Source organism: Lodderomyces elongisporus, chromosome 1, assembly GCF_030384665.1.
Source record: "Lodderomyces elongisporus chromosome 1, complete sequence".
Lineage (NCBI taxonomy): Eukaryota > Fungi > Ascomycota > Pichiomycetes > Serinales > Debaryomycetaceae > Lodderomyces > Lodderomyces elongisporus.
In genome coordinates, this window is record NC_083673.1 from 2,479,539 (window position 1) to 2,501,258 (window position 21,720).

The 21,720-nt window shown below is 37.5% G+C and overlaps 9 protein-coding genes across 9 annotated transcripts; 6 read left to right on the top strand and 3 right to left on the bottom strand. All coding sequences in view use genetic code 12, as the record gives it.

The window, feature by feature from the left end:
- Positions 1–443: 443 nt before the first annotated feature.
- Positions 444–3,329, top strand: PVL30_000884 (uncharacterized protein; the record flags this gene model as incomplete). The annotated part of the gene is made up of 1 exon (XM_001528348.1): positions 444–3,329. One exon carries the CDS (start codon positions 444–446, stop codon positions 3,327–3,329), a length of 2,886 nt encoding a protein of 961 aa, XP_001528398.2.
- A 1,297-nt stretch (positions 3,330–4,626) lies between these two features.
- PVL30_000885 (uncharacterized protein) lies at positions 4,627–5,028 on the top strand (the record flags this gene model as incomplete). The annotated part of the gene is made up of 1 exon (XM_001528349.1): positions 4,627–5,028. The coding sequence occupies one exon, from the start codon at positions 4,627–4,629 to the stop codon at positions 5,026–5,028; it is 402 nt and encodes a 133-aa protein (XP_001528399.1).
- Positions 5,029–5,471: 443 nt separating this feature from the next.
- On the bottom strand, positions 5,472–7,067 carry CDC55 (protein phosphatase 2A regulatory subunit cdc55; the record flags this gene model as incomplete). The annotated part of the gene is made up of 1 exon (XM_001528350.2): positions 5,472–7,067. The coding sequence occupies one exon, from the start codon at positions 7,065–7,067 to the stop codon at positions 5,472–5,474; it is 1,596 nt and encodes a 531-aa protein (XP_001528400.2).
- A 1,429-nt stretch (positions 7,068–8,496) lies between these two features.
- Positions 8,497–8,859, bottom strand: RPS26A (40S ribosomal protein S26; the record flags this gene model as incomplete). The annotated part of the gene is made up of 1 exon (XM_001528351.1): positions 8,497–8,859. The coding sequence occupies one exon, from the start codon at positions 8,857–8,859 to the stop codon at positions 8,497–8,499; it is 363 nt and encodes a 120-aa protein (XP_001528401.1).
- Positions 8,860–11,424: 2,565 nt separating this feature from the next.
- On the top strand, positions 11,425–11,901 carry COX4 (Cytochrome c oxidase subunit 4; the record flags this gene model as incomplete). The annotated part of the gene is made up of 1 exon (XM_001528352.1): positions 11,425–11,901. One exon carries the CDS (start codon positions 11,425–11,427, stop codon positions 11,899–11,901), a length of 477 nt encoding a protein of 158 aa, XP_001528402.1.
- A 1,070-nt stretch (positions 11,902–12,971) lies between these two features.
- Positions 12,972–14,069, top strand: PVL30_000889 (uncharacterized protein; the record flags this gene model as incomplete). The annotated part of the gene is made up of 1 exon (XM_001528353.1): positions 12,972–14,069. One exon carries the CDS (start codon positions 12,972–12,974, stop codon positions 14,067–14,069), a length of 1,098 nt encoding a protein of 365 aa, XP_001528403.2.
- A 492-nt stretch (positions 14,070–14,561) lies between these two features.
- SLA1 (cytoskeletal protein binding protein) lies at positions 14,562–18,513 on the top strand (the record flags this gene model as incomplete). Its single annotated transcript, XM_001528354.2, has 2 exons — positions 14,562–14,774; positions 14,863–18,513. 2 exons carry the CDS (start codon positions 14,562–14,564, stop codon positions 18,511–18,513), a joined length of 3,864 nt encoding a protein of 1,287 aa, XP_001528404.2.
- A 432-nt stretch (positions 18,514–18,945) lies between these two features.
- Positions 18,946–20,619, top strand: IME4 (methyltransferase; the record flags this gene model as incomplete). The annotated part of the gene is made up of 2 exons (XM_061119194.1): positions 18,946–19,556; positions 19,992–20,619. 2 exons carry the CDS (start codon positions 18,946–18,948, stop codon positions 20,617–20,619), a joined length of 1,239 nt encoding a protein of 412 aa, XP_060975177.1.
- A 274-nt stretch (positions 20,620–20,893) lies between these two features.
- Positions 20,894–21,502, bottom strand: PVL30_000892 (uncharacterized protein; the record flags this gene model as incomplete). The annotated part of the gene is made up of 1 exon (XM_001528357.1): positions 20,894–21,502. One exon carries the CDS (start codon positions 21,500–21,502, stop codon positions 20,894–20,896), a length of 609 nt encoding a protein of 202 aa, XP_001528407.1.
- Between the last annotated feature and the right edge of the window lie 218 nt (positions 21,503–21,720).

A 21,720-nucleotide genomic window follows, 5' to 3' on the forward strand; every position in this document is an offset into this window, starting at 1 on the left:
CACAACCTGGACCTTACGTCACACGACATCTATTTACAAAGATACCACCATTAATATCTTGTGTGGCAGTGCCCTTTTTCTTCATTTTTTGTTCATTTTTCTTTTCTTTTCAAAAAAAACACTTGAAAAGAAACGAAACGAAACGACACGAAACGAAACGAAATCACCCATCTACTTGTTTCTTCTACCGTTTCTCACTCTTGACAACCAAAATAAACCCAAATAATCTTTTCCAAAAAAAAAAAAGAACAACAACACCATAACCCAGTTATCGACTCCTGTTACTACATTCTTTGGCAACCAATTTCCACCCCATTACCTTCCTTTATTTTTATTTTTTTTTTTAAGGAAAAACAAAAGAAAACCAAAAAACAAGAACAAGACTCATACAGAATTCACCTATATTTCTTTCCAGCAATCCTTTCTTTCTACCTTCTCCTCATATGCTTATATGGTCTAGTAAGAAAAATCATCGATTTTCGAAATCAAAGACAAAAACAAATTCAAATTCAAATTCAAATACAAATACAGATATAAACTCAAACGCAAGAATAAACCCATTAAGCAAATTACGAAAGATGCGGCGATCGAGAGGAATCTTATTATTCATCACCATAATAATACTTCACATTCTTATACTTCTGCTCGTCAAGCACAAGCCAATCCACCAATATATAGCGGAAAATACTAAAATCCCACCAAAGCTACGAAACTTTGTCCTCCTAGCAACATCTGCAGGACTACCCAAAAAGAATGACATGGCTGACTTTGACTATAAACTAGAGGAATATCTCCAAAAGAAGACGCAAACTAGACTTGGAGCAAGCTTAGAAGAAGGCGGAATCCTGCGAAAGCAAGTAAAAGATATCGAGGCAGCCATAGCGTATCGCGATTTCAGCAACCATAACGACAACTTTGTTGAAATTACAATCCCGCAAAGAAATGAATTGCCAGAACTTCATCAATATGACCCCCGCTATACATTTGGACTTTTGCTCAAGTACATCAATGATAAAGTCGATGTCACAAATGCTGATTCATTGAAAAATACACTCTTACCAACATTCCATTGGTCTGACTACACAGACATGTCCATTTTAGACTCACATTTCCTCAGCTTAGAAAAGGAAACTTGCAAGAAATTCGATGTCACCAAAAAGAGTGCAAACTTGAATGCTCAAAACGACTTGTTCCACACCGAAACGTACTGTATAGATGACGATCAATTGGACCAGATTTTAGCAGAGTCACATAAATATGATGAGTATTTTATTGCCAGAGTGCGTGAATTGGCAAGCAAGGCTTGGAAAAAAGATTTGAAAGAGGATACGAAAAAGAGACTGCTGTCGTTGTTATCGTTACTGTCTTTCCCTTCTTTGCTGTTGCAGCTGGCTTCTCAACGTAAGCAGGAGTCTGGGCAAGAGCTCAGCAGCAAGCGCAAGTTGCAACCTCAACTTTCAACTGGATTCCATATCTTTAGTTTCTCTGGGAGAAACAGAAAAGCATTGAGACCGCTCATTGCTAGATCTTACCTCAATGATTTCATGAAAGCCCCATTAACCATGACTTTCCTCTTACCAAATGACAAGTCGTTTCAAGTTAATGTAAACCAGCAGAGACGAGACAAGTTACAAGATTCAGAATTATACCAAGCAGGTAGTGTCAACTTAAAGGATGAGATTTTGAAGTTATCAAATAAACTAAGCTCAGACTTTTCTACATTGCCATATGAGAAGGAATTGAAGCACGAGATGTTTACCGATAACACTCCAAATAAAATCCAATCTTTGGAGAATCAAGAAGTCTTGAACCAAACAGATAACAATTACCTCAACTCGCTCAAAACAAGTCTTGTGATGACGGATCCGCCGAAATATTTTAGGGAAGCGAACATTATCAAACTGGAGCGGAATTTTGCAATTGGTGCTCATTACGACTGGAGGTTTTTCAATGGGATAGTCAATGGCACACCAAAACAAGGAATTGCCATTAACGGATTGGTACGTGCATTTATGAAGTTGACAAACCAATATAATTTAAACACATGGGTCGCGCATGGCTCTTTGCTCTCATGGTATTGGAATGGTTTACAATTTCCATGGGATGGTGACGTTGATGTGCAAATGCCAATCAATGACTTGCACAAATTATCGCAGTTGTTTAATCAAACAGTTGTTGTCGATTTGGGAAATAGCATGGATGAGGAAATTAGATATGGACGGTACTTTTTGGACCTGTCAACATTCATTTCTCAAAGAGTTAGGGGTAATGGTAAAAACAATATTGACGCACGTTTTATTGACTTGGACACTGGGTTGTATATTGATATTACTGGATTAGCAGTGAGTAATTCTAGAGCACCAGCAAGATACACGAAGGATCTTCAAGGAACAAAGATGGATATCAGAGATGGGAAACTGGGAGTTACAGAAATTGAGCGGAACTCGTTTATGCAAGTTTACAATTGCAGAAATTACCATTTCACTCCATTGAAAAATTTGTCGCCATTAAGACTCAGTCTTGTTGAAGGTGAATATGGTTATATCCCACTGGGCTACGATTCAATGGTTTCCATCGAATACGGTGATAAATCCATGCGTGATACAACATATCGTGACCATGTTTTTCTTCCAAAGCTTCGCATGTGGGTCTCGAAAAAAGCTATTGTTGATTTTGTTTACAAGGATGATGACGAAGCCAAGAAAACGCAATCGAGAACCAAGATCCCACTCAAGATTGATATGACCGATGAAGAATATAGCGAGTTTTTGACGCAGAACCCATTGGTATTACGTGATTACTTGGCCATGAGTAATGTTACACAAGTGCATTATAATGAATTGGTTCGCGAGTACTACGATCAAGAGGTTCAATCCATTTTCTACTATGAAGATGGCACTATGAGACCCAGCATGAGAAAAACATTGAGACCTGACCTTTTCACGTTTCTTGCGAAAGAATCCAATAGTGACTATAAAATTGATCTTGAGCATTATCATCAACTATTGGTGAAATATGAGGAGAGGTTGCAAACAACAATTGGCAGTGCAGCGGATGCAGGTAGTGATCCTTTGAAAAAGGAAGATATAGAAACAGTTGCCAAACCTATGAAAGAAAATGCATTTGAAATGAATGGTGTTTCAATGCAAGGAAAAAGTGAAGGGAAGCAAGATTCTCCAGTAGAGCAATTTAAAGAAGCTAAAGAGGTTAAGGCGGCTCAACCAGGAAAGGAAGAATTACCTGACATTGAAGATTCTCAAGCGCCCCAATTGTTGCAACAAAAAGTAAAACCCGTTGAAGAAGGACCTAGGGGTCTCATTATTGCATAGATTATATATCAGATTTGCATAGACAAAAGTGATTGCATTTTATTTTATTTTATTTTATTTTATTTTATTTTACTCAAGTTTTCTTTTCTTTTCTTTTCTTTTCTACTTTCTTTTATTTCATTTCATTTTATTTTAATTTGAATTACAAAGTTTATGCCAGTTTCACAAATGGAAGAAGTGGCTTCATCTACGTTAAATATATCATCTCTTTCCTTCTTCCCCCTCTCCCTCCCCACCACTTCAGCCTCCTGAACACCAAAAAGTAACATTAATTAAATTTTTCATCAAAAAGCCAAACCATTTAGTTAGTCGCTATTATATCAATTTACATTTGGCAATCATAAACGTCTAATTCCGTAGCTTACTACAAAATAGCTATTTTTTTTTTACTGTTGAAAAGGATTTATAGCTTTATCTACGTATTCATCCAATCTAGTATTTGCCATCACTCGTATGTAGCAAGATGTGATTTCCTCTTTCTTTCTTTCTTTTTTTCTTTTCAAGATAATTTCTCTTTCTGTTCCAAAATTAAGGTATCTTCTATGTGAATAGACCCGACTGGTAATTGTGATTAATCGGTTTGTTATATCTCATTTTCATTCACATTTTCTTCGTTATTCGTTCTTTGTTCTTTGTTTTTTGTTTTTTGTTCTTCGTTCTTTGTTTTTTTTGCAGCAATCCCTTTCAAGTAGATGTTATACCCTTTCTAGTCAGGAAAATCTGCGTAAATCTATAAATAATCAGTTGATTTTATTTTTTCTCCTGCGCTCAAAAGTACACGACCAAAGAATACCTCTTTAAAGTTTAAATTTGTTGTTTTTTTGTTGTTTAAAAAAAGGCGAAGTGAGAGGAGAGAATCCTACCCAATAGAATGCTCACGAAAACTTTGAAACATCTACACGACTCTGCCTATATAGAGACACAAGCACATATAGACAAATTGTCCTTGGACTATATCTGCCTTTCCCACACAATTTGTACTTAAACAGATAGCAACAACTACCGCAAAAAAAAAAAAAATAATAATTAAAAAAAAAAAAGAAAACAAGAATAACATCAGCAGAGATTTATCGCTTAGTACCTAGAGAGGAATATAAACTACTATACGCTATACGCTGTACTTACTGGTTAAAAAATTGACTGACATTTGTGCGTAGCGAGAGAGGTGTATAGAAAAATTCCACGAACATATTAATAAACCAACCAACCAACCAACCAACTAACGGCCATTTATTACCCACTTTACAAGTATCCCAACTACATAACCAACAATTTAATTTTTAATTTTGTTTCAACAATGTTCAGACAAAACATTAAGCAATTCACATCCCGCAGATTTGGATCACACTATGCTCCATCCAAGTTTCTTAATGAGGCTTCATACAAGTCCAACCCAAAGTTGGGTGAACAGTTTATGAAACAATACGAGACTAAAGTCCACCATTCCGAAGGTATCACCAACTTGTGGAAGAAATTGACTTACTTTGTTGCCATTCCAGCCATCTTGTTGGTTGCTATCCCAGTTGGTAAAGTTGAAATGGAACACGCCAAGCACAGAGAACATCAAAGACACATGAGCGACGAAGAGTGGCCTCAACAATACGAGTACCAAAACATCAGAGCTAAGCCATTCTTCTGGGGCGATGGTGACAAGACCTTGTTCTGGAACTCTGACGTTAACAGACACATTCAAAAATAAGCTTAAAGCTTAGTCTCATCATAGCAAGAATCTTTCAAAAGGAAGGAGAACACACCCCCCCTCTCCTGTAAAGGATTGAATGACAGGACAGAGAGAGAATCAAATAAATTAAAGAAAGGAAAAAATCAAAAAAAAAGAAGAATCAAGATACTCTTTTTATTTAATGAATGCAGGTGTATATGAATTTATTGATTTGAAATACACAAATGATTTGTAAGTATAATATGAAATGGAGAATGGAAAAGAGACAAAAAAAAAGCAATAAAGAAATGATTAAGAAATAAAATTGCAATTGAGGTTGGTTTACCTTACACTTGGTTAACTTGCCTTTTAACCAATTTACCTTGTTTTTTTCCTCCCTTTTTTCATTTTCATTTCATTCTTTCTTCTGCTCTTTCTCTATTTTTTTCATTACTTGCTCTTCTAGATTCTCATACATTATATTACAAAGTAGAGAAAATATATAAGTTATTTGTTGCAGCAATTGCCACAGAGTTTTCCCTGGGATGCCATGAAAGATGAAGAATATTCTTTTTATAATCAACATCATCAAAGTCTCGTCCATTATTCGAAGTGCCAACTCCACTCATCATCCTTCTTCTCATAGGATGTTGACCAGACTTCTTGGACTTGAATGCCGATTTGTCAGCTTGCAATATAATTTCCTCTTGATCTTCCTCATCTTCAAATTGCGAACTTGGCGAGTTTTTGCTATTAGGCGGAATCTCATTGTCCAATTCATCAGAATCATTATCATCGTCCCCATCATTGTCATTGTCATTTCGGTCTCTTCCATCATCATCATCATCTTCTTCTTCTTCGTCGTCATCATCATCATCATCATCGTCACCGCCTCTGCGGCGACCTCCTCTACTACGTTTTCCGCCCTTCTTTTTCTGAACTAATTTGTGAATAGGTTTGGCTTCACCACCATGGGGCACAGCATTAGGATATATCATGAAATTGTTATTGTATGAACCAGTCATTACCGATCTATTATCTCCACTAAACTGTACTTCGAATTTGTCGAAAATCGCGTCATTCTCGTATGTATCACATAATCTCTCCCTCAAATGCTCCTGGACATTGATTGTCTTTACTGGTTTATTTTCCATTGCCAAATCCCAAATTTTGACTGTCATATAATCTCTCGAGGCTATGTATCTTCCATCATGGCTAAATTCAACATCGGATATGGAACTTGTAATCTCAGTGAAAAAATTGTGCGATGAAGGGTCAAGGTACTCCTCAAATATCTTAGCATGAGTATCACATAAAGAGTTTGACCTCATATCTGAAAGCTTGATCGTACCCTTAGACGAACTGTACATGAATAAATTACATTGCAATGGATGGAATTTGGCACTTGTAATAACCTCGGTCAATTCCTCCATGTTGGTAGGTTTAATATCAACAATATTGAACGACTGATCGGAGATGCCCAAATTCCACAAATTGATCCTCAAATCATCAGCACTAAGGTAAGTCTCTTGATCGGAATTCACTGAGATCGAGTTTATGTGATAGGCATGGGCATTTGAGTAGATCTTCTTGGGTTGCGCTGAGATCAACTTGTCATGCACCTGCAACTGTGGCAACTTCAACGAAGTTATTCCTTCCGCACTCGAATAATGGCTCATACCGTTAAGATTATTTTCCGAAACAAGCTTAATTTGTCTCTCTTGAATTTTCCAGAGCTTTATTGTCTTGTCGTTTGTCGACAATAGATAAAGAGCATTAGTGCCACTTTTCAACCATTTGATTTTATTGATGGTTTCTTCAATCTCCAAAGATTTCAAATAGTCAAATTCGGCATCATGACTTTGAAACTCGGTAAAGAATTTATATTCGCAGCTTTGTTTCTTCTTTGACTGGTTTCGCTCGAACAAGACAACTCTCCCGCCTTTGTCACCAGTGGCCAAATAATCTCCCGTGCTATCGAACTCAACAGTCGAAATGATATCCGCCTCAGTAATATTATCTATATCTCCCTTGTCTCCAAAGCACTGGGAGAACTTCCATGTCTCGTCTGCTGCCATATTGCTGTCGATGTCAATGCTGAGGTTTTTCTTTCTTTCAATTTCTTTGGTCTTATTTTTTTTCGAAGATAGCTGATAAACGTAATAATGTGACTCTATAGTTTATCTTTCTTTTAACCTACCTTCTTTCTTTAGTTATTTATTTTATTGTTGTGTTTGTGATTATGATTATGATTGTGGAATATATGTTTTGCAGTTGCTACTTGTAGATATCAAAGCAACTGAGATTGAATTAATATATATATATTTTTTCAATTGAATTAATTTTAAACACTTTTCAAGGTTTTTTTAAGCTTTTAATAGTAGAAAAGTGTGGGTGGCTGTGTTTGTCACTAACTGCTTGCTTTGAAAAAAAAATATGAGTTGTTTGTTGGATTTTAGTTTAAATTGTTTAGCTTAGATTGGGGTTCCAAAAGATTGTTGATGTCCGTTTTTTTTCCTATGAGTGGAATACAGACTGTTAGTGCGAGCAGCAGTCATCATACAAAGGGATATGTGACACAAACCCAGGGTAAAAGTGAGGGTGAGTATGAGAGTGTGAGTATGAGAGTGTGAGAATGGGAGAGTGAGAGAAAGAGAGAGAGAAAGAGGGAGAAAGTGTGTGTGTGTATGTGTGAATTAGCGTAAAAGAAAAAGTAGTGTCGCACTACTGTGTCTAAAGATTTCATTATTGCGACAAACGATAAGGATGGTTGCAAAAACCTAAATAAATACACACATTTTTTTTATATCAAGCAGATTATCTTGAACTTCATTGACTTGCAATCAATAATTTTGGTTTACAATTAAGGTAAAACAACAATATTAACAGATGATAAACTCTCTTATTTATAATAGTTATAAATCAGAAACCGGAGTTGTTCAGCTTAACAAACTGAGCGATGTTGAAAAGTTTGCAAGCCTATATTTTCTTATTATTGTTATTTTAACCACACACACATTCTCAACCTTGTCCCATCAGCTCATTACAAGCCAGTGCTAAAGAAACACGATGCGGTGACTTTGAAACCTCTAAAAAAATAAGCAGAGAAAGAAGAAAATGAGAAAGACAAAGAAAAAGAATGAGTTGATTGGTAATTGTCGTCACACTGGTTCTTTCTATGCCTCACCTGCAACCTTTCAATAGTTTGCTGTAATCAATCCGCATTTCTGTCTAGCTTAAACTCAATTGCTCTAATTGGAGATTCAAGTACGATCTAGGAAATGAATAGAAATAATAAGAATAACAACAACATAAAAAACGTAAAAAACACAAGGACAAACCGGCAATTCGGAACAAACTTCACCAATTCAAACGTTCAATTGGTATCCTGTAAGTGTTTTTTCTCCATATGTGGTAGAGACTCAATATATGAACAGATTTATATTTTTTATCATTTATTATACATAGTTACATTACACAACTAGGAAAAAAAAGACAAGATTCTACTTAAGCTTGAGCCTTCTTAGCAGCATCTTGTGGAGAAACCTTTCTGTCAGAAGTGAATCTCTTTCTTTGTGGTGGAGTTCTGATTCTTCTGTCGGATCTTGATCTGACTCTGACAATTCTAGCGTGGATAGCACATGAGACACAGTAGTGCAACTTGTTGTACAATTTTGGCAAAGCGTATTCAGAGTAAACTGAGGCTTCTGACAAGTCTCTGACAGCAGCAGCTTCAACCATGTTTCTGATGGTGACTCTCTTGATGGCCTTATCCTTTGGAACACATCTAGCACAGTTCAAACATCTGACTGGTTTGACGTGACCTCTACCTTTCTTGTTTCTACCGTTGGAAGCTCTCTTTTTTGGCATATTGACTATTGAAAAAAAAAGAAATAGTTAGTATCAAATCAATTTGGGTTCAATGAAGAAAAAAAATCTTTTAGACGATAAAGCCGAAAACGAAAATCAGAATGATGGCAAGCTCAAAGTTTTATTTTTCTTCTCTCCAACTTCGCACTGAAAGAAAAAACTGGAGTGGACAAACGGGGGAAAACAATCATGGTATTTTTAATGAATGCCAAAAGGTATTCATGTATGCACTGGTGTTACAATTTGAACAAGACAATTTTGATTTCTATGAAAGTAGCGTTTTAAAGTAATGAACTTATCTCTTGGAAGTCTGGTGTTCAAAACTGGAGTTTCCGTAATCATGATCCTGTTATTAATGTCCAATAATTCCAAGTAATTAACTCTCTAACTTCATGATTGAAGCTGATCCATGAATCCCTACCTTCAAAAGAAACTAAAACAAAGAACCACTCAACTGAAATCTTTCGTATATTTTTTCCCCCATTATATCATATAAAGTGATTCATATTGCTTAAGCTTCTGCTATCAATTCTGTTGTTGCTCTCTCCATCTCCATCTTCGTTTTCATTGACTGTTATCTATCTATCTATCTATCTATCTTGGTTGAAACATACATCTTTGCTTGTAGTGCTAGGACAAGAGGAGTAAGAACACATTTGAAAAAATGGACTTCAATATATTAAAAAATTTCGTAGTATCCGCGCACCCAGCAAAAAGCTCGAGTGTTTGTAGCCCTAAGTCTCATTAATTGAAAATGCGACAATCTCATTTAATACTATTTTATTTTACACTTTTTTTTTTCTTTTTTTTTTTTTCGGACATGCCTCGCCTTCAGTTTATTTATATTATATATCTATATACACGACTTCTTTTGAGAGGTATGCGTGAGTTCAGCTGCGAGTTTTTAGTTGCACTAGATTATGCTAACATGTAGTATAAAATTTACACAAACCAACCTTGAACAAATGTAGGATTGGAGTAGATTTAGAATAGATTGCTACATCCATATGCAATTTGGTTGACTTTGAATATCAAATTCTTACTAAAGTTTCTTCGTACAGTTTAAACAACCCATTTCTTTAAAATAAGAGGAAGCGAAAAGAAGCAATAACCATAGAAGCAAAAGCACCACGTACTTGATTGTTTTATTTTATCGGTTGTGGCGATGGTAGAACGAGAGGTGGGGTGGGGAAGAAACGTAAATAAACTAGTAGAGGCCAAATCTTGATAACTTATCTCTTGATTTCTTACAGGCTGCACTTTTTTCTTGCTACTGGGAAGCTGGATTCCGGATTCCGGAATCTGACGCTTTCACAATCACTGTGTAATCAGAGAAACAATGAAGTAAAAAGACAAATATAATAATCTACTACGAAAACTTTACCGATTGCGAAAGGGTTTGGGTTTTTTTTCATCACTACTACTCAAGCTCAAGCAGTCATGATGTCGATAAGTAGAACCCTTTTTTTAGCTTCTTTTCTTTTCTGTTCCTTTCCCGTTCTTTTTTCTTCGTTTCTCTTTTATATACATATATATATATATATATATATATCACTTGCTTCTTTTTTTACTATTCGATTTTGGTCAATTAAGTGTTAACATGAATATCGTACTTGTAGAATAGAAAAGTGAAGTTAATATCTATTTTATTGATCTTATCTCACTTGCGTACATTTTTGTAGCACATTTTGTAAAGCACAATAAAGAGATTAGCTTTCATCTCCTGTGTTAACAAGAGAACTGGCAAAAAAAAAGATGGTTTCACATCAACAAGAGGCATGCTGATTAACATTCTTTGTATAAAACCTGTAGAGTCTTTCCTTCAACAGAGCACTTGTCAGGTGAAGCGCCAATGGTTGTGTTGGCACTGTATGTTTTTTATTGTAATTGTACTTGTAGTTGAATGTATGGGTATTGGTGGGTGGGTGCGCTACCACTAGCCAATAGAATGGATGTAATTTGGAACAAAACAAAAACCAGCTGATTTCCATTTATAATACACAAGAAACCTCCAACTCAAAAAGGATCTCACAAATAAAATCAAAGGATACCGCCTCCCCACTACAACTTTTATACACCATCTTCATACATCTATCCATCCATCCATTCATCTACACTTACACACACATACACACGTACACCACCACATATATTCATTACTATCACCAACAAGTATGTCGTTTTTGCACCAGAGTTTAAAAGGATACATTAGCAATTGGTCTTTTTTTTTCCATGACGAGCATCGTGTTTTTGTATTGAGTGTTTTTTTTTTTTTTCATATATCAACAAAGAACGATAACGAATTTCTTCAATTTGACAGCATTGAAAAGACCTTTGGGAGCTTAAAAAAAATACTCAATTTATTTTTTCAAATACAATTATTAAATTACAACAAATATCAATTGCATTATACTCTGCGTCCCAAGTGCTGTTCAATGCAACATCAACATTCCAATGACTATGTCCACATAATTTCTAAAAAAAGAGAAAACACTATCCAACAATGGGAAACGAAAAGGTTCATAATACTAACATTTAGACTATAGCTTTTAGTATATTCACATAATGCTTTCACGTACAATCAGATCAGTAAGTCAGAAGAGACTTTTGTCTTCTTCCAGAGTATTGCTCAACCAAACCACTGCCACTGGAACTGAAGTTAACAGAAAAGTTAAGACTGCTAACGACTTGGCTGAAGTCACCGGTAAACTTTCATTGATTGGACCAGGTGCCAAGCCAGGTACTATCCCAACTGATTTTGATCAAGCCACCGGTTTGCAAAGATTGGAACTTTTGGGTAAGAAAGAAGGTGTGGATGTTTTCGACATGGAAATGCCAATCACCGAAGGTAAAGGTACCATGGAGGACCCATTCTTGGTGCCAACCTACATTGGTTACAGATATGTTGGTTGTAAAGGTACTGCTGAGGTCGACCACAAACCTTACTGGATGAAGGTAGAGGAAGGACACGTGTCTAGATGCTGGCGTTGTGGTACCGTTCTTAAGGCTAAGTACTTGGGTGAACCAGGTATGGCTCATTAAGAATGGTGAAACGTATTAGTTGAAGGAAACATAAAGCGAGGAGAATGATGAAGTGAAAATTAAGCAAAAGCTATATTCTGTCAATGTGTAAACCCTTAAAATGAACACAATATATCAAAATGAACATAAGAAAAACAATTCTGGTATGAGAGAAAGTGTAGTATGTACAGATAATTGTAGATAAAACAGAGAATAGTATAAAGTAAACAAGAACATTAATTATGAAAAAGCAAGAAATACCAAAAATGCCAGAAATGCCTGATATGGCCAAAAATTGCCAGAAATGATGAAAGAGATGAATAGGTCACATGCATGCTAGATTCAGTTTCCATATAAGAATTAAATCAAACAGGACTGAGCTACTCGACTTATCTCATGCCTCTCCATCAGTTCCCCCTGCCTCTTCTCCCTTTCGACATTCGTGACTCTGATAAGCACTTGCTCTAATTATCAAGAAATAAAATTTTTTCTTCTTTTAAAGTTTACATACGATTTCAAGATAAAGAAACATCACCTCATTGGGCTTCGGATCTTCTGCATGGGTATTCGCGGCAACCAAGTCTTGTGGCTTTGAGTAGATAAATTATCTTGTGTTCAATTTAGAATTTTTTTTTTTTTTTGCAAAGGGTACGTTATGGTATTTCATGGCATTGTTTTTCCTCTTCCGTAAGCGATTTCTTTAAATTAAGTATGCCGAGATGGTGTGATGGATTGATGATGAGCCGCAGATTTGACCCAAAGAGGAACTTGCGGCTATTGACGGCCAAGTTTTTGATGGTTTGATACTATGCTAAGTGCAGAATAGCTATGCTACATATAGATTAATGAATAAAAATATATAAATAGCCAAGAGTCTGTCCACTTCAGTTCCTTTAGCAATGTGAGAATTGTAAAGAATAAACCAGCACATTCAAATTAACTTTTGAGCTTTAACATTCAACTTGAACATTCACTTGATCAATTTTATTTTCATCTTTTTTTCATCTTTTTTTTTTTATTTAATTTATTTTCATTTTTAAATTTATATTTTTCTTTATTGTTTTGCAAAAAAAGAGCCAAAGAAACTAGCAATGACTTTTAAGCCAAAGGTTTTATTTTTAGAATTTCCCCAAAAGCATTTAATGAAGCAATTTGAGGCAAAATTCGATTGTATTTTGTACCAGATTTCATCAGTTGAACAATGCATAGAGGATTTTCAAACCAAATTTCAAGATGTTGAAGCTATCTACAGTGGTTGGGCTGGGTTTGCTCCGCTTGGAGGCTTTCGGGGCAAATTACTTGCTTTTGCACCCAAAAGATTGAAAATCATCACTACTTGTACAATTGGGGTTGATCACTTTGATGTTGCTGGATTGGTAAGTCGCGGAATCAAATTGACCAATGTACCTTCTCAACTTGCGTTTGAAGCAGTGGCCGATCTTGTTCTTTACAACGCTATAACCAGTTTTAGAAACTTTAAGATCTATGAGCATAACTTTGGCGGGAAATATTACTCCAACACAGAAATCTTGAGAACATCTTTGAAACACGGTGAGTTTGACCAGAAGAATGGGAAAGCAGTTATGGAACCAGTGTTTGGCGGATCGTATGGCGTGTCGTGTTGTGGCAGGGCCAACTTGTCTCCGCGTGGCCATAATGCCGTTATAATAGGTTTTGGTAATATTGGACAAATTATTGGGGCCAGGTTGGCTGCAATTGGAATGAACATACACTATATTAAACGGAACAAATTAACACAAGAAGAAGAAGCATCATTGGGTTACAAAGTTCTGTATCACTCGTGTTTGGAAACCACCAAGAGTATTGCCGACCTCATAGTAATTGCTTGCCCAGGCACGCCACTGACAAGACACATGATTGATAAAGTAATGATTAATAAGATGGAGAAACAATTTAGAATTATCAACATTGGGCGCGGCTACGTAATCGACGAAGACGCTTTAGTTGATGGCTTGGAGGATGGGAAGATATTGTTTGCCGGCTTGGATGTGTTTGAACAAGAGCCCAAAGTGCATCCACGTTTGCTTAATCGACAAGATGTATTGTTAACTCCACACTTGGGGTCCTCGGTATGGGAGAACGATCAGTATACAGCTCAAACGTGTTTGCAGAATATCGAAATAGCACTTTATGGCACTCAAAAAGAAAGCCAGCAGTATATCAGCTAACCCCAAACATGTATATAATATAACAATATTAATAAATTTGAATTTTAATTAAATGGTAGTATGAACTAGAGTAGAAAATGTGTTCAGCTTAGTTTTGAAATAGACAGATAGTTTTGGCTGCAAACTGAAGGTTGGTAGCAAGCCAAAAGTCAGATCGACGGGGCGAAAAAATAACCAAAAAAATGAAAAGAACAAACACCCACACAAACTCCTTTTTCTCTCACTCTCCACCCACCCACCCCCTATCTTTCGCACTTTACAACAAACTTCCACTATTGTGTAACTCGACGAAATACTTCAACGATTCGCAAAATCGGTTCCAAAAAAAAAGTCAGCAACGAGCACCCATAATCACCCATAATCACCCATTATCACCCACAAGCACCCACAAGCACCTACAGGCATTCACAAGTACACACCTACACACACGCAAATACATACATTAACCGTATATCTACGAAGAGCCGGCATCTTTTATTTCATAAAGCGTCCATGTCGTCTCTATACATAGGTGTCTATAAGGCACTATTTGACTACGATGCACAAGCTGATGAAGAATTGTCAATCCGAGAGGGTGACTTATTGTATTTATTGGAGAAGTCCGATATCGACGAATGGTGGAAAGTGAAAAAAAGAGTTATTGCCACGGGAGACGAAGTTGTTGACGAGCCTTCGGGGTTGGTCCCATCAAATTATATTGAAAGCGTATGTCCCAACTTACAAAAGCAGGTATTACTTTGAATACATGTCGATAAAAATCCAAACAGTAAAGATACTAACTCAGTTTTTATAGGCTCCAATAATTCAACAAGCAACTGCATTATACGACTATGATAAGCAAACTGAGGAAGAATTGTCATTTCAAGAAAATGCAGTGTTTAATGTTTATGATCTAAACGATCCTGATTGGATACTAGTCAGCGATGCAACTCAGAAGGAATTTGGTTTTATCCCCTCGAATTACATCCAGCTCGGTCAGGGTGTTGGTGCATCCTCTTCATCGAATCAACTAGATGATCAATCTCAACCTCAAGGAGCAAGTACATACAATGAACCTCTGCAAGACCATACTTACCAGCAACAACAGCATCAACAGCATCAACAGCAACAACAGCAACCTCCGCTGCACATCCAGCTTCCTCCTGCTTCAAGCTTCCCACCACCTCCCACACACATTAGTAGATCTGCTGAGCCTGAAATTCCTCCGCCAACACCACAAAAAGATTATCCTCGGCAATTGGAGGCTCAAAGTCCTTTGCGTCAACAAAGACAAAGCTATGGTGCACATCAGGGTAGAGGAGGAGGAGGAGAAGAAAACGAAGGAAACGAAGAAAAAGAAAGAAAATACAGAGGCAACAACTATAACAGTGGTGGTTATAATAATAATGGTGGTGACTATGATGAAGGTGATACTCCTCCTCCCCCCATGCCTACTCGTCCTTCAGAACCGGAGGTATCCGTGGGAAGCTCGAGTCAAAACTATGAGAGGGAGCAAGACGTCAATGAGGGAGCATCGAAAGACCATACTTATGACGGTGAATTCTTCACTTGGTACATTGATGAAGTGGATGGCCGTAAAAAGAGACCAGTTAAATTATCGATTGGTCAAAACTTGATTATCCTCAAACCAAACATTACCAATCCTAAAAAATTAAGGTTGAAATCTGCATCACACTTGGACAATGAATGGAGAATTAAGGATTTGAAAAGTTTTAGTAGTGAGAAGAAGCATCTTTTTTTGGAGTTAAAAAACCCCACCGAGTCAATCGAGTTGCATACAGGAACAAAGGATGTTGCAGATGCGATAACTGCAATACTTGGGGATTTGAAAGGAGCAGAGGAAGCAAGAGGTTTACGCGAAGTCGAGAAAGCATCACAAGCTAGAACTGGAGGCTCCAACAAAAAGATCGGACGTCTACTTTATGACTTTAAGGCTCAAGGAGATGATGAGCTCAACTGTAGGGAGGGTGACGAAGTTTATATCATTGACGAGTCAAAATCCAGAGATTGGTGGATGGTGCAAAACACTGAAACCAGAGGTCAAGGTGTTGTACCGTCGTCTTATATTGAGATCATAAGCACGTCCAACCTTGATAAATTGACTGATGGTCCTCAAAGAAGAAAATCCACAAAGGGTAAAGTGGTTAGTAGCAAGGACAGGCACCGCCAAAGAAATAGAGAAGAGCGTGAAAGAGTTCGAGAGCATGACAGATCACAAAGAGAAAGACAATCAAAGTCTCATAGTGAGAGTGATAAGTCTATGCCGAACTATCACAGGGTAAGAACGTGGATAGATAGTTCTGGTACATTTAAAGTCGAGGCAGAATTTTTGGGCTTTGTTGAAGGAAAAGTACACTTGCACAAGACAAATGGCGTGAAAATAGCTGTTGCCGCAGAGAAGCTATCATTGGAAGATTTGGAGTACGTGGAGAAAATCACCGGAAACTCTTTGGAGAGCTACAAAGAAATGGTCCAAAGACAAATGGAAAAAAGAGCTAGATCCAAGTCCAAATCAGGTGCAACCTCGGCTGCACCATCACAGCAACATTCTGGTCCTAGCTCTAGACAATCAGCAACTGCTGCTATCAATGATATTCCCCCACCTCAGCCATCTCGTCCAAAATCAACAACTCGAGCACCAAGTAATGGAACACCAGCATATGATTGGTTTGATTTCTTCCTTGAATGTGGTGTTGATGTCGGAAATTGTCAACGTTACACATTAAATTTTGAGCGTGAACAAATGGACGAGAATATCTTGGAAGATATCTCACCTTCGTTGTTGAGGACCTTGGGGTTGAGAGAGGGTGATATAATACGTGTTATGAAGCACTTGGACACTAAATTTAATAGGAAAAGATCAGTTGAGCCTCCTGAGCAATTGCTGCAACAACAACTGCAACAAAAAAGTGGCAGCTTGTTTGTGGATAGCAGCGGTGCATTGAAGAATAATTCCTCTACGGAGGTTTTCAAGGTTTCGAAAGATGCATTGCCATCTCCAGTCAAGGCTCAGCAAACAATCAATTCGCCAGGTGAAAGTTCATCAAAGATTGAAGACGATGCATGGGCAATGAAACCTGCAGCAAGATCAAACGAAAACCTTCTCAAACCATCGCCGCAGCCACAGACTCAACAACAGACCCAGCCTCAAACTCCACAATACACTGGTTCCTTGTCGGACCTTGTCAACATAAAGCCAAGGGAGAACAAAGTGGAACCTCAATCTACAATTCAAGCTCAGAATCAAAATCAAACCCAAACCCAAACTCCATCTTTGCCACCACTTCAACCAACCAAGACAGCCAGCAATGTTTCAGCACATACGGGAGGCACTTTGGTTCCTGCCCAACGTACCGGTGGTTTTGTACCAATTCAACGTACAGGTGCAGGAATTGTAGCAGCGCCCACAGGTGGGTTCTTGCCGGCTCAGCCAACTGGATTTATACCGATTACTGCTCAGCCTACAGGTTTTGTTCCAATTCAACAAACTGGTATGCTTCAGCCACAAATTACTATTGGTATTTTACCTTTACAGCCTGCTCCAACCAATCAGCAAAGAACAGGCAGTGCCCCACCAATGACGACGTTTGGTTCTTCTTCGCAATTCCAGCCTGGTTTTGTGCCATTGCAAACTGGTAACTTGACAATGCCTCAAACAAGTTTTGGTACTCAACAGCAAAATACTGGTGGAATACCTTTTACATCTTTCAATCAAAATATTAATGCGACTACAGGTAATATGCCTCAAACATCATTTGGTCAAAATCCATTAGTGCCAGCACAAAGAACTGGCGGAACACAGATCACGGGCGGATTCGTCCCACAATCCAACTTTGGTAAACAAATAACTGGTGGATTCATGAATACGAACAACACATTCGGACAACAGCAACCAACTGGAGGAGCTTTTCCATCAACTACTTTTGGACAGCAACAGCAACAACCAACTGGCGGAGCTTTTTCACTAACTACTTTTGGGCAGCCACAGCAACAACCAACTGGCGGAGCTTTCCCACCAACTACTTTTGGAACTCAATTTACAGGCGGAACAGCACCGTTTGGACAATCAGCTTTTAATCAAAGCACTGGTCATATCCCCTCAACTTCTTTTGGGCAACCATTCTCCCAGCCCAATTTCCCTCTGTACCTGCAACCGAACGTTAATCAATTTGGCCAACAGCAACAACCACCACCACCACCACAACAACAACAACCTAATATGAACCAAATGACGAACATGTTTCAAAACACGTCGATTGGTGCGCCACAAGGACAAATGCCTACAACAAGCTTTGGTCAATCTCAATTCGAAGGCTTCAATTCTCAGCCATTGCAGTCTCAACCAACTGGAATGGGATTTGGTAATGCGCCTTTGCAATCTCAACAAACTGGTAGAAGAGCAAACCTTGCAGCAGCAACGCCAGATAATCCATTCGGATTTTAGAGGAAGTTAGTGTAGTATGTTAGGAGTAGAAAAAGTATGTAGACTGCAATTATAGAATAAGCAAACCAAAAAAGAAAAAAAAAAAGAAGGAAGGAAAGAAGGAAAGAAAGAATCATGTAGATCGTAACATGAAAAGATTGCATTTCTATTGCTAAAGCTAGTATATATTTATCTTTTTTGACACTTTCTTTGTGACTTATCGAAATTACTGCTTGAAAAAATACCTAAAAAAAAAATAGTTAAAGAAAATAAATTGCAGAAAATATACTAAAAACATCCGAAAAAAGTGGTGTATATCCTCGCACTAGCCCCTTATTGCATATTTTCTTTTTCATCAACACTAATATCTTTAAACACCCCCTCCACCCCTACCCCCCACCCCCAACAAACAATAAAAACAAACGAACAAGTTGAACCATACGTATTGCCATAATGATTTATGACCTTGATGATTTTTTCCCGTTTATTGAATTTATTCTTAAAAAACATATTGTTATAGTTGGTGAGCCCATTAGAGGAGAAATTTGGAAGCTTTACCTTGTGTTTGTTGAATTTTGCAACCAACTCAATTTTCAACTTCCAACCCAAGATTTTAGGGGATACATAATGCAATTCAACGAGATTAGTGATGATTCAATTAAATTAAACAAAAAAATAGAATATCTAAGCACAGTAGAGTTTTTAAAAGAAAGGATTGAGTGGATTGGCATTGATGCTGTAAGAATATTAAAGAGTAAAATTAATTGTTACGAGTCACATATGGGGAGAAAAAAGAAGAACTTGGTCACTATTCATCCTAAAATATCAAGAACATTAAAAGACTTTATTGACAACAAGAGTTTTACAAGAGTAGACTTAAAATGTGCTACTCGATTAAACCTTGAGCTAATGTTAGAGTTCATTGATAGACCTTCGGCTAAAACCATTCTCGGTAAAGCAAGAGCTCGCGAGATCACACCGGTCAATGATTTTCCAAAAGTTTGCAATGACCACAAGCATGCATTAGTATTATCAAATATTGCTTTCGGCCGCAAAGATCTCCTGTCAAACAGCACCAACAGCACCACCACCAACAAAAAAAGCACCAACTGCAATCCCAGCTCTATGTTATCGACAGGTTTCGTTCATCGTAAAATATATCAATCACGCAATCTGCTCGGCTTTGAAACTTATGAATGTTCATTGAGTAAGGTTCATTTTTTGCCCATGGTTTATCCACACACTGACTTAGCTTTGGGTGATTGCTCATACTTGGATACATGTCACAAAATAAAAACGTGTAGATATCTTCATTATTTTACATTAAATGCAATTGGTAAAACGGTTTCAAAAATGACACCCACATCAGCAAATAAGGTGCAGCCCACCACACCCAAAACAATCTCTACCTCAAGCAGTACCCCAGATACAACCACCCCAAAAACAACGTTCCCAATTGCAGAGTACACTCTTGGGGAGTGTTTTACTGAAACCTTCAGACAAATCACACCACCACAATGGATAAGTTGCGACGTGCGGCTCTTGCCATTCAGAGTCTTGGGTAAATTTGCAGCCATTATATCTGATCCGGCATGGGACATTCACATGTCATTACCGTACAGTACATGCAAAGATGATGAGCTACTCAATTTACCCATGTGTGAGTTGCAAGATGAAGGGATTATCATGTTGTGGGTAACCGGGCGATCCATTGAGATTGGACGCCGAGCTTTGACTAAATGGGGTTACACTGTGAGCAATGAAATGATTTGGATTAAACTTAATCAATTGAAGCGGACAATTGTAACAGGGAGAACCGGTCATTGGCTTAACCATTCGAAAGAGCACTTGCTTGTAGGATTAAAAGGAAATCCTTCGTGGCTTAATTACAAAATTGACACCGACGTTGTTGCAAGTAACACGAGGGAGACATCTAGGAAACCGGATGAGCTTTATGAAATTATTGAGCGGATGGTAGGAAAACACGCACGAAAACTTGAGATTTTTGGAAGAATGCACAACACAAGGCCAGGATGGCTAACCATTGGCAGTCAATTACAAGGTGTGTCCTTGTCCGAGCCAGAGGTTATACAAAGATATAATATGTATATGAAGTCGAGTACATAAATGAACTTCATATATACAAGAATAATTTACTTTGTGTGTGTGTGTGTGTATGTGTTTATTATTTATTTTTCTTTGTACACCCTCTCCACCTTACTGTTCCATACCACTTTCTTCGTTCTAGCAATAAAACAAAAGTAAGATTGATTCAAAAAGATAAATGAGCAAGCTAATTAAAAGCTAGTAATGAAGCTAGTAAATAGAAAATAGAAATTAAAAATAGAAAATAGAGAAAACAAAATAACAAAATAACAAAATAACAAAAACAAAAATAATATTATGCCCTTTTCTTTGCTGCTTCGATCTTCTCTTCTTTTTCCTTTTTCTCTTTGGCCCTTAAATCACGAACATTTTTTCCGGCACGATTATCCATGCTCTTTTTCAACTCTGGTTTGTATCCAAGTGCAAACGCAATTTCAAATGCCACAAAGAATGGCGCCAACACCAATGCCTGTAACAAGTTATCCAATAATGCTGGTGCTCTCTTTTCGTGAACTCCATGGCCGTAAAACTGCGCAATCCATGCCATTATATGCACTCCAACTGCTAATTTTATGAAATCTGAAGTAGCGGAAGAACCAATTTTAGATAATGAGGAATAGTAATTGCGTATAAAGTGTGCGTACGTGGTGAGTAAAGCTGCCGAGGGTAAACCCACTTTCCAATCTAACGCAATGTAATAAAGCCCATATATCCAAGCAACAATATTTCCGAGATTAAACTGAGAATTGGATGAGATCGAAGGAAACGTTGTTGGAATACCAAATGTAATTGCAGATAAAAGGATTATAGGGATGCACACAAGGTGAATGGCTACATTTGTATGGTTGAAATGGTAGGACCTGTAAAATACCAAGTGGTCTTCAAGATCAAACAATCCTGGCATTTTGAATTATCGATTGGGATGAAACTGTTGTTGTTGTTATTGTTGTTGTTGTTGCTGTTGTTTTTGTTGATAATGATGCTGTTCTCGTCGATACTGCAGTTGATGTTGACACAATTCGGTGGGAGGAGGAGAAGGAGTAGTTGTTTAGTATTAAAAGTATCTTCCCTACTGTCCCGAAATTTAATTTTTTGGGTCTTTCTGAGGGGTGGTGTGCATAG